This window comes from Anomaloglossus baeobatrachus, chromosome 2, assembly GCF_048569485.1.
Source record: "Anomaloglossus baeobatrachus isolate aAnoBae1 chromosome 2, aAnoBae1.hap1, whole genome shotgun sequence".
NCBI lineage: Eukaryota > Metazoa > Chordata > Amphibia > Anura > Aromobatidae > Anomaloglossus > Anomaloglossus baeobatrachus.
This window is the reverse complement of record NC_134354.1, coordinates 481556712-481569266: the sequence shown is the minus strand read 5'-3', so window position 1 is coordinate 481569266 and position 12555 is coordinate 481556712. Positions and strand designations below refer to the sequence as shown.

Here is a 12555-nt window from a genome sequence, read left to right as displayed (position 1 = left end):
TGCAGCCCAGGCTATCCTCACCATCTGAGGTGCTAGTGAATACCAGATAATCGCTTAGTCACAACCCTCAAGGGTAAGCCTGGCCATTGGTGCAGTCGACACCCATCCGTTGTCACATACAGGAGGCAGAATTATGGAAGATATGCTTTACATCATGTCCAAAAAGATGGACACCACCAAAAACGAGAACATAGTCCATTTGAACTCCTTTTGACTCTTTGTACTCAATCACTCTGTCAGAGGTACATTTAAATCCTGTTTTTCAGGGATTACGACTGAAGCCATGAAAGCGCTGCTGAACACTGTGCAAATCTAGCTGGGTTTTTTTTTCGTTCAATCTTACGATGTTACCATACTGCCGTGGTGCACGGTGCATGCCACATATCTGTTTCTCATGGTTTCTTTCTCATAGTGATCATATTTCTTTCTCATAGTTGAGATAATGTGTTGCCCAGGGCTATGGGGTACTCGGTCTCAGGACACATATGTACGGGGATGCTGTGTCACGGTTGTGTAGAGGCCAATGCCTGGTTCTGTGACCCTTAAGTAAGAGTTTAATATTGTGACGCCACTTGCGGGTTGCGGTTCTGGTGATGGAATCGCCACTACCCAGTCTGTTACTACTGGGGCTGATGGTGATGGCAGCCTGGATGGTAGGCCCTCTGCAGGTAGGGCTGGGCCCCAGGGAGTGGATGGCGGAATACGGCGCAGAAAGAAGGGAGACCACACAATGGGGATGCAGTGCAACTTCTGTTTTACTCACAGTGTTGTTAAGTTCAAGCACTGATGACGGCTGGTTCAGACCCCTGGTCCCTTTTGTCCCAGTGCCGGTGTGGTGACCTGGTAGTCTCTTTCCTCCGTACCTCTCACTGGTTGGTGGGACCCCATAGCTTGGAACGTTTGTAGGTCCCTTACTGTCTGTCGGCATTCCCTCGTTCGTACGGCGGGCAGTGCGAACCCTGTAGGGTTGGTGTTCTGTTCCGGTCCATGACTCAATCTTTACTGCTGGTGCCCCCGGATTCTTGGGTCAGTTAGGTCTGTGAAGGTCTCCACACAGTGCAGGTATTTGTCAGGTTGCCTGAAGCTGTCGCCTGACCTAGGGCCCTGTGCCCCGTCGGTGCTCTGGTTCCAGAGGTACCTGGCTGTACCCTCCCTGGCAACCACTCTCCTTCGCTACCTAGGTCACTGTTAGACAATCCCATCTGGAGACACGTCCGTCCCCTTCAACTGTCACTAACGGACTCCACTGTCTGACTGAGTGTCTGTCTGTGTCTGTCTGTCCCTTCCCACCTGGTTGCCATCCAGTGGACTGGACTGTCTCCGCCTCTGGGTGGCCATCCATTGGGTCCCAGACTAGTCAGTCATCCCTAACGGGGAGTGGGAAACTAGGGATGTTATGTGTTTAGGTAGAACCGGAACTGGTCTTCCAGGTGCCTGGGGGTAAGATGCAGTACCTAGTAGTGCCCTGAGGGGTTCAGGATGCTACAATAACATCTCACGCATCGTTGCAGACAGCAAAAGGTTGTTTTTTGACAAATAACATACCCTAAATATCACACACTTTATGAATCCACACTGGGCATTAAAGCTAACTTGAGATTTACTGCTGGGAACAGTGAGTGGCTGCTTCAGAGATGTGGGTATATGGGCTGTAACATGTGCAGTCAATGTCAACAGAACGGGACCGGGGACTATTGGGGACATATAACACTGGAACACCAGGGAGTAAAAGGTGAGTATATCTTATTTGCTTATTTTAGATGTATTGTTTGTTTCTGGGATTTTGGCATAATTCATTTCAAAACATTTAGGTAGCTATTATTCTTATTCCGAAAACTTGTACAAGCTGCATTATTTAATTAATAATGGACTGTTTACATGTCTTCTTTAAAGAAGCAGTCATTAAAGTGTTTATGCTCTTAATATATTCCAATCATATATAGCACTGTGTACTTACAATTTCTCATTTTGCCCTTAACCAGTTAATTCTTCTCTTTTCCATTAGCTCTATGACAGCAAGTGATTAAAAGTAGACCAACTGAATACTGCTAAGCTCTTTTTAGAAACAGGAAGTCTCTCTCCCTGCAGGAGTCATCACTGCAAAGGTTTCTGGAAGGGGGGGGGAGCAGAGCAGCTTAGTCAGGAGTTGAAGAGGGGGATGACTCATGTGGGAAAAGAAACTTCCAGTTTCTACTTAGAACAGAGAAAAGAGAAGAATTAACATGGTAGAAAGGCAAAGTGAGCACTTGTAAGTACACAGTGCTATATAATATGATGATTGCAATATATTAAGAGGAAACAAACTTTGATAGGAGTGCTTCTTTAAATGTTATTAGTGTGAAACGTACAGGAATATCTCATTGATACTATTTATGTTTGTATGTCATTATATATAGTCATACTATACATAAGTCAATATGTGTTTCATATTTAGTATTCCTGTCATATATCAAATAGAGACTCATTCAATAAAGATTAACATGGTGATTACTGATAAATTATAATCTATTCTGCATCTGAAACCTTCTCTGCATCTGTTTCTTCCTTTTCATCTATCTCATGTTCACTTTCATACTCTTCTGACTTGTGAGATTCATCTTCTTTACCAGTATCATAGTAATTTGTCTCATTTTCATCTATAAATTCCTTATTGTCCTCTTCCTTGTTATCTGTCACATTTTCTTCCTTTTCTGATTCCAGTATGTTGTCTTCACTTTCCTGGGTTTCCTCTTTTTCATCATCTACTTTTTGCTGATCTTTATCTTCAGTCTTTTCTTGTTTCTTACTTTCTGGCTCTGGAATCTTAGTTTCCCTGCTATTTCCAGGATTGTCATTGTTCATATTTGCTGTTTTTCTAGTATTCATTTCATCCATTGATCCTCTGCTCCCATCATCATCATCATCATCTTCAATTACTTTTGCTTTAAATTTTTTTGCAGATTCTTTTTTGGCAGATTTCTTTTTACCTTTTAAAACCTATAAAGACAAAAAGAAAAAAGCAAATAAATATCACCTGTAAAAAGGCTAAAGGCTACTTTACACGCTGCGATATCGGTCCCGATATCGCTAGCGTGGGTACCCGCCCCCATCTGTTGTGCGACACGGGCAAATCGCTGCCCGTGCCGCACAACATCGCGCAGATGCGTCACACATACTTACCTGCCCGGCGACGTCGCTGTGACCGGCGAACCGCCTCCTTTCTAAGGGGGCGGTCCGTGCGGCGTCACAGCGACGTCACTGAGCGGCCGCCCAATAGAAGCGGAGGGGCGGAGATGAGTGGCCGGAACATCCCGCCCACCTCCTTGCTTCTTCATAGCGGCCGGGAGGCAGGTAAGGAGAGGTTCCTCGTTCCTGCAGCGTCACACATAGTGATGTGTGCTGCCGCAGGAGCGACGAACTACATCGTTACTGCTGCAGTTACGATAATCGAGAATGGACCCCCATGTCACCGATGAGCGATTTTGCACGTTTTTGCAACGATGCAAAATCGTTCATGGGTGTCACACGCAGCAACATCACTAATGCGGCCGGATGTGCGTCACAAATTCCGTGACCCCAACGACTCCGCATTAGCGATGTTGCAGCATGTAACGCCCCCTTTAGGTCCTAAGTCATTAAGACTGATGCTGTTCACATCAGTCTGGATGGGTCGTAGTGGTGGAGGGAGAGGTTCCAGATTCATTAAGAGCTGCAACTCTTAAATAATAAAGCATGTCCTAAAAGAGGCATGCAGTTCTGTGCGCCTCAACACAAATCTTAAGGCCCCGTCAGCCGTCACACACAGAGATAAATCTTTGGCAGATCTGTGGTTGCAGTGAAATCATGGACATATTGTTCAATTTGTACACAGCCACAAACCTGGCACTTATTGTCCACAATTTCACTGCAACCACAGATCTGCCGCAGATTTATCTCTGTGTGTGACAGGGCCTTTAGTCCAGCCAGAAATTAGAGTAAGATTTGTGGCATAGGGTAAGTCATAACTTGTCAGTACTTAGGCAAATGGGTGTCATCATGCTTCGGCCAACCTCAATCTCACCACAGCTCTGCATATTTTAGTGGAGGTAGCCGAAACTGGTGTGAAAATGTTAAAAGTCGCATTGTGCAAATACTTTATGACTTTTCTAAGGGTTTTATATCATATTTCTAGTGTAATCACTTTGATGAATTGGGATATATGCTAAAAATTCCAGACTGAATATCTTGTTAAGTGCATTACAAAAAAAAAAAAATAAAATTTGTGGAGAGGCACACGGAGGTGCACGCCACTTTTAAAGGGAACCTGTCAAGTAAAAAAACTATTAAACTGCAGATGTGGGGTTAATCTGCAGGTTAATAGGGTTCTAAACCTGCCAGCACCTGCACTTAGAGCCCCGCTGCCGTGAGGAAATGAACTTTATTTCTACAGCAGCGTTTGGCTTCCAGTCTTTAGGGTGGCACTGGCGCGGGTTCATTCACCGCTCAGTCTATAGTGAGCAGCGGCTGTAAACACATCCCCTACATTGACTGACAGCCAGCTCTACTTTAGAACTGGCTGTCAGTCAGTGCCAATGTGATGCCCTGGCAAAACCAGGTAATCACAGTTAGGCCCCCGCATAACACCTTCCCTCACTTAGGAAACACACAGCCGACCTGAAACCCTAGTCATCCCCCTTAGGGAAAGATAGACACACCGGTGGGCGGGACCAGGTGGTTGGATATGCCCACCCAGGGGTCTAGACAGCCCAGGGCGGGAAAACAAGCAGTGAAGTTTAGTTGTTCAAGTTGAGAGGAGTGTGGGCTGGAGCTAGGTGTAGCTCCAGCAGAGGAGGTTCAAGTTCAACGATGCCAGGGTTGGAGCCCTGGTGCCTTTGGTTAGGTGGCAGACGGTGGTCTCCGTCAGCAGGAGACGGGAAGATGGCTCGGCAGAACCGAGGTGGAGCGGGACAGGGTTGTAGCCCGCCGGTACCGACACGGGGAACGGACCCAGAAACCGGAGCACAAAGGTGGGGTACTCGGATCCTGAAGCCAGGACCGGAAACCAGCGGCCTGGTTAATTAACCGATTGAGGCCAGGACTAGAGGTCCTGTACCACCCAAAGTCCCTCATAAAAGACAACAGCCCACTGATAGGGATAGGAGATCACCGCCAGGGCCCATAGATCCCACGGACCAGCGTCTGCGGGCAGGGCTGCTTAGGCCACATTCAGCTGGGAGCGGACTCCTGAGTTTCAGACTAGGAAGTCCACCTTACACAAAGTCAGTGCAGAGGAAAAGGACAGTCACCACCAGCCTGGGTGGCAGCAGCCGGCCACCAGCACCTTTGGTTTACCGAAAGACTCGTGTGATTCATTTACTGTGAGTAACCAAACATCCTCCTGCTTGCTCAGGCCCTTGCCATCGCCATACCCTGCACAAAGACACTGGGCCCCGGGGCAACCATCCCTACCCACGGAGGGGTTAACATCCAGCTGCCACTACATCTTCCCCGGGTATCCCATAAAAGCAGGGGTGGTATCCCACCTCACCACACACCGTGGGTGGCATCACGAACTTAATACGGCCTAGCCCGTACATCTACGTCCCCCCTGTTATTCGGCGTGTCCGCGAGACTCCCGGGTCCGGAGACCCTCGAGCCACCCCCTTAGAAGGTCCGGATCCGAGCAGCGGCGGCTGCTGGCACAGGGGCAGCACACCAGGGACACGGATGCTGCTCACTATTAGAGATGAGCGAACCGGCCGTGGTTCGGCTCGAGTTCGGTTCGCCGAACGGAGGTCCCGTTCGAGTTCGGTTCGTCGAACCGAACTCGAACTGCATAGGAAACAATGGCAGACAATCACAAACACATAAAAACACCTAGAAAACACCCTCAAAGGTGTCCAAAAGGTGACAAACAACTCACAACACAACACAAACACATGGGAAAGTGACAAGGACATATACTCATGCGAAAACAAAAGAGCTGGACAAGGAAAAAGAGGAGGACACACAGATATATGAGTATATGCAAGGAAACGTCGATGCCATTACTGTGCAACTTGAGCCCTGCTCATTTTAGGCTTCCAATCTGGATAAATTGACAGAGCTTGCCACGTACGCCTTGGGGATCTTGTCGTGTCCTGCAGCCAGCATTCTCTCGGAACCTGTCTTCAGTGCCGCTGGGGGTCTGCTGGCAGATAAGCACACGTGTCTGTCCACTGACAATGTGGACATGGCTCTCAGAGGACTTTTCTTCCCCTGGGTCAGCCAGGGGAGACGAAAGGCACGCGTATTTTTGAGAGTGCTTCATGCAAAGCATCTTTTTCTTTTTCAAAAGGGGGGTCAACTGATGCCAGTCAAGTGGGGTGTGTGTGGCCCAATTAGTGGAAACGAGGGAGACTGTGGTTGGAGTCCCCTCGCTTTTGAAAAAAGAGCCAAGATGAACAAGTCATGGCTCTCAGAGGACTTTTCTTCCCCTGGGTCATCCAGGGGACGTGAAAGGCACACGTATTTTTGAGAGTGCTTCATGCAAAGCATCTTTTTCATTTTGAAAAGGGGGGTCAAGTGATGTCAGTCAAGTGGGGTGTGTGTGACCCAATTAGTGGAAACGAGGGAGACTGTGGTTGGAGTCCCCTCGCTGTGTTTTACATGATTTTCGAAGGGCATGACATGACTAAGAGGTTGAGTTTCATCATCTGCAACTTGTTGGAAACAGAAAGGCTGCCTTTACACCCTTTTGAGACCGAGGATTTTCGAGACCTTATGCCCATTGCAGTGCCCCAAGAGCCGATGGCCAGTCGTCACTCCTTCTCCAAGAAAGGCATGCCCGCGCTACCACAGCAGGTTGCACACAACCTCACCGATTCCTTGAGAAACTCTGTGTGTGACAGGGTGCATTTCACCACAGATACTTGGACCAGTAAGCATGGACAGGGGAGTTACATGTTGCTGACTGGGCACTGGGTAACTATGGTGAGAGATGGAGAAGGGTTTGCTGTACAAGTCTTGCCATCCCCACGACTTGTGTGTCAATCCTTCCTCTGTATGTACAAGTTCCTCCACTGCTTCTGCCTCCTCAACCTCGTGTGGGTCCTCCACCTCGGCCCAAACCCTGTGTGGTCAGTCCACCCTTCCTTGTAACTGCGCCCAAGGAATCCCACACACCTCCTTACTAAGCTGGCAGCAGAGCTCAAGGCCATCAGGCAGTCAAATGTTTACTTTGAAATGTAGGGGAAATGTGAGACACCGCTGAGCAATTGTGGACGGTTAGCTCTGGAGAGTGAGACAGTTTCATCAATGGTTGTCTCCACTCAACCAGCAGCCAGGGAAGGTCGGGTGCGACAATGATGCAAACCAGTCTGCGACCCTTCTTCAGGGCAATGTGACACACGTGCCTTGTATGGCTCACGTGTTGAACCTGGTTGTCCAGCAATTTTTAAAACACTATCCCGGCCTACATGGCCTTCTGCAGAGGGCACGGTGTAATGCCTGCCTGGATCGACACACTCAGTTGGGCTGTAAAGGATAGGCTAGAGGGAAGCCACTCACCAAGCTGGACACCCAGAACCCTGAAACCCTTTAACCCCTATACAGTGATTTGGAATTACACAGGGCCCAAGTTGATCAATACCTGTGGAAGGCTGCAGTTCCAGAGAATAGTAGTCATGCAGGGTCAAAACATTAATTGAGGAAGACGAACAGAATGGGATGGCCAGGACTTAATCAGAAAACAAGCAGAGGTGAAATGCGGATCGGCCAACGAGGTACATAAACAGCAAGCAGGAAAAGTAGTCACAGGTAACAAGCACACAAACTCATAAAACTGAACTGGGGGTAACAGTAACAAGAGGTTCATAGCTTTGTCTGGCAGTGGTCTGCAGACAGGAGGGGCCTAAAAAAGGGTGCGGTGTATTCCCATTGGTTGTAGCTGAATGATGGTACTTCATCTGTGAGATACCCACCACCTACATTCAGCCAGTGGTTCTGCATCTGTCAAGGTAACGCAGCCCAGTGGGTGAGCATAACCTGCATCCACCTGCGCCGCTGGCATCGACTCCTTTCCCATCATCAGCACTATGCACGAAAGGAACACGTTGTCACCTGGCGACCGGAGTACAAATTGATTGAGTGGACTACGTTGGTGACTTAACAGCCGTGTGCGGCAATGATGCAAACCTGTCTGCGGCCCTTCGTCAGGGCAATGTGACACACGTGCCTTGTATGGCTCACGTGTTGAATCTGATTCTCCAGCAATTTTTAAAATACCATCCCGGCCTACATGGCCTTGTGCAGCGGGCACGCTGCTATGTGCTCACTTTCATCCTTCGCACCCAGCAGCTCAACAACTTTCATCGCTCCTGAAGTCTTAGGGTCTGGCGGTTAACGCCTAAAATGCGATGTTCCGACACGCAGGAATTTGAATCTGCACATGTTGCAGTGTCTGTGGCAGCACCGCAGAGCCCTGCTGAAATACGGTATGACATATACCCTGGGCTAACTTGATCCAGAGGTGGTGCAGATCACGCTGCTGGAGTGGTGGATATCAAAGTGTAGACTGGAGGAAAAACGGGTTCAAAAACCGCGCTAGGAAACCACGAGCAAGGATGTAAATGAATATTTTTCTTTTATTTAGATAATTCCAACGCGTTTCGGAGACCCATCTGTCTCCTTCCTCAGGGAAAAAGAATCTTACAGTCAATGAGGAGTTGTCCTTATAAAAACACACTCACATTTTGAGCACTTTAAATATCTGTTTTAATATGTGAAGTTTACATCATGATGCAGCCTTTCTCCACGTGGAAATGAGTCATCACTCTGCAGCACATGGTGTGATGACGTCAAGATTGGATACACCCCCCTCCCCCTCCCTTTTTTTTTTTTTTTTTTCCCTTTTCTCTTTTTTTCTTTTTGTCTGTATGTTGTTTTATAAGGACAACTCCTCATTGACTGTAAGATTCTTTTACCCTGAGGAAGGAGACAGATGGGTCTCCGAAACGCGTTGGAATTATCTAAATAAAAGAAAAATATTCATTTACATCCTTGCTCGTGGTTTCCTAGCGCGGTTTTTAAACCCGTTTTTCCTCCAGTCTACACTTTGATATCCTTTGCTCAGACACGGGGCCGCTGCTGAACCACTAAAGCACTCATCCACGTTCTCTAAGGGGTTGTGACTGGCACAACCCAGCCAGGTGAGTGTGTTTTAATCCTTTTTCCCTCTGCCCTGTAAATCGGGTAAGACCCTATTGCGCCTTTTCTCTCCTACTACTGCTGCTGGAGTGGTGTCAGATCAAGGACCTATGCACCCTTCTACACAGTTTACAAATATCGACGAAGATCTTTAGCACTGGCGATGCCATTCTCAGCGTGACAATTCTGGTCATCTACAAGATGGAGCACACTGTATGCATTATTCGGAGTCAGGTGTTGGTCCAAGAGGAACGCCACTCGGATCTGGAGACTGGGAGCCCTGTTAGCGTCACAGGGTCCACACGCCCACCCAGCCCAGGAACTCCCTGTTAACATCACAGGGGCCATTCAGTACGCTGACCGTGTGCATTGTGGCCACACCTGTGGACAGCAGGCGCATCAGCAGCAGCAGGCCTGTTAATGCCACTGGGCTGCACAAGCAGGACTTGTAGGACAGGAGCTGGTCTTAACCGTTCTGCGTTACCAACTGTGGTGGCGGCCTGCATCGACGCCCTATCCCTGCTTACCTCTGGCCTAAAGCCGCAATGGGTTCAACACATGGAGGTGTGCTCTTTTGGAGCATAATAGAAGACTGCGCACCTCCTTTTTGGCTCCAGCCCGTTTTATAACCTTGGTCCACCCCAAACCAGGGTGGACCACAATGCACCTCCTGGAGACAAAAGCAGAGTGACACGTCATGAGTGGCATAACTAGCGTCCTATTTGGAACCGAAACTTCAATAATGACCTCATGGCTGCCACGACACAAACACCTCACCAGTCATCGTCTGACCATCAAATATGAAGTGACAAGTCATAGGGGCGGGCCTCTGCAAGCCATTTGGGAATGGCCTAGCCACATCGTCAGGACACCTGATGCCCTGTGGTCTATATGGGCCCCCCACATCAGGGGCAGGGCCAAAGAGTTCATTACCGGACCTAGTCTCTGATGCAGTAAGTGCCTGAGCATGCTCAGTTGCATGAAATACAGTCTCTGAAAAAAGACTATCAGCTTTAGCATGGTGTCTAGGCACAAAACAGGACTTAGACCCGGCACGGAATGCAAGTACCTGTGCAAAGAGGCTTTTCGCACTAAGTGTGGGAGCATGCGCTGTATCCCGAAATGAAGACTTAGCCTCAGGAATGGCACAGTCAGGCTGAGCATACTCACTAGGCGAAACACTGTAGTTAGGCTGCAGCTGGGGTAAATCGGCACACGCATGCGCACTAGCTGCCTCTCCACACTTAGACGTGGAGGAGAAATTGCTCTTCGGGTGTGGACTTGGAGATGCTGTCTATGAACAGAAGGAAAAGCTAAAGGAAGCATCACTTTCTATCCCTCCAAATTATCAAATGCAGCAATGAATTCCCTGAGTTTGCTATAAAATTAGCGTAGCAAAATGTGCATGAGGGTGTCATGCAGAGGTGCTGCAAATAGATTTGCACCAGTGGGACACTAATGGAAGTCCAACAGCCAGTTCTATGATGCCACTAAATGGCAGTATTTTTTGCTATCATTATAGCTTATTAAAAACAGAGCAGGAGGGTGTCCTGCACAGGTGCTAGAAATAGCTTGGCACCAGTGGGACAATAATGAAATACAACAGCCAGTTCTATGATGCCACTAAATGGCAGTATTTTTTGCTATCATTATAGCTTTTTAAAAACAGAGCAGGAGGGTATCCTGCACAGGTGCTAGAAATAGCTTGGCACCAGTGGGACAATAATGAAATACAACAGCCAGTTCTATGATGCCACTAAATGGCAGCAGTTTATGCTATTATTATAGCTTTTAAAAACAGAGCAGGAGGGTGTAATGCAGAGGTGCTGTAAATAGCTTGGCACCTATGGGGCACAAATGGAGTACAACAGCCACTTTTTGTATGCCACTAAGTTGCAGCAGTTTTTGCAATTATAATGGCTTAGTAACAATGAGCTTGAGTGTGCAATGCAGGCAGACGTGCTGCAAATATCTTTGCACTACTGGGACAATACAGAAGTCCAACAGCCACGTTTAGGATGCCACTAAGTTCACTCAGTGTTTGCTAGTATAATGGCTTAGTAATAATGAGTTTGAGTGTGCAATGCAGGCAGACATGCTGCAAATATCTTTGCACTACTGGGACAATACAGAAGTCCAACAGCCACGTTTAGGATGCCACTAAGTTCACTCAGTGTTTGCTAGTATAATGGCTTAGTAACAATGAGTTTGAGTGTGCAAAGGGCAGACGTGCTGCAAATATCTTTGCACTACTGGGACAATACAGAAGTCCAACAGCCACGTTTAGGATGCCACAAAGTTCTCTCAGTGTTTGCTAGTATAATGTCTTAGTAACAATGATTTTGAGTGTGCAAAGGGCAGACGTGCTGCAAATATCTTTGCACTATTGGGACAATACAGAAGTCCAACAGCCACGTTTAGGATGCCACTAAGTTCACTCAGTGTTTGCTACTATAATGGCTTAGTAACAATGAGTTTGAGTGTGCAATGCAGGCAGACGTGCTGCAAATATCTTTGCACTACTGGGACAATACAGAAGTCCAACAGCCACGTTTAGGATGCCACTAAGTTCACTCAGTGTTTGCTAGTATAATGGCTTAGTAACAATGAGTTTGAGTGTGCAATGCAGGCTGACGTGCTGCAAATATCTTTGCACTACTGGGACAAAACAGAAGTCCAACAGCCACGTTTAGGATGCCACTAAGTTCACTCAGTGTTTGCTACTATAATGGCTTAGTAACAATGAGTTTGAGTGTGCAATGCAGGCAGACGTGCTGCAAATATCTTTGCACTACTGGGACAATACAGAAGTCCAACAGCCACTTTTAGGATGCCACTAAGTTCACTCAGTGTTTGCTACTATAATGGCTTAGTAACAATGAGTTTGAGTGTGCAATGCAGGCAGACTTGCTGCAAATATCTTTGCACTACTGGGACAATACAGAAGTCCAACAGCCACGTTTAGGATGCCACTAAGTTCACTCAGTGTTTGCTAGTATAATGGCTTAGTAATAATGAGTTTGAGTGTGCAATGCAGGCAGACATGCTGCAAATATCTTTGCACTACTGGGACAATACAGAAGTCCAACAGCCACGTTTAGGATGCCACTAAGTTCACTCAGTGTTTGCTAGTATAATGGCTTAGTAACAATGAGTTTGAGTGTGCAAAGGGCAGACGTGCTGCAAATATCTTTGCACTACTGGGACAATACAGAAGTCCAACAGCCACGTTTAGGATGCCACAAAGTTCTCTCAGTGTTTGCTAGTATAATGGCTTAGTAACAATGATTTTGAGTGTGCAAAGGGCAGACGTGCTGCAAATATCTTTGCACTACTGGGACAATACAGAAGTCCAACAGCCACGTTTAGGATGCCACTAAGTTCACTCAGTGTTTGCTACTATAATGGCTT

The 12555-nt window shown here is 47.4% G+C and overlaps 1 protein-coding gene across 1 annotated transcript in view; it reads right to left on the bottom strand.

Annotated features, from left to right (window-relative positions):
- Positions 1-757: 757 nt before the first annotated feature.
- Positions 758-12555, bottom strand: part of CFAP97D2 (CFAP97 domain containing 2) — a 72313-nt gene continuing 60515 nt past the window's right edge. Inside the window, exon 5 of the mRNA XM_075334254.1 lies at positions 758-2976. Coding sequence (XP_075190369.1) covers positions 2506-2976 — 471 coding nt within the window. The 3' untranslated portion in view covers positions 758-2505. The remainder of the gene's footprint in view (positions 2977-12555) is intronic.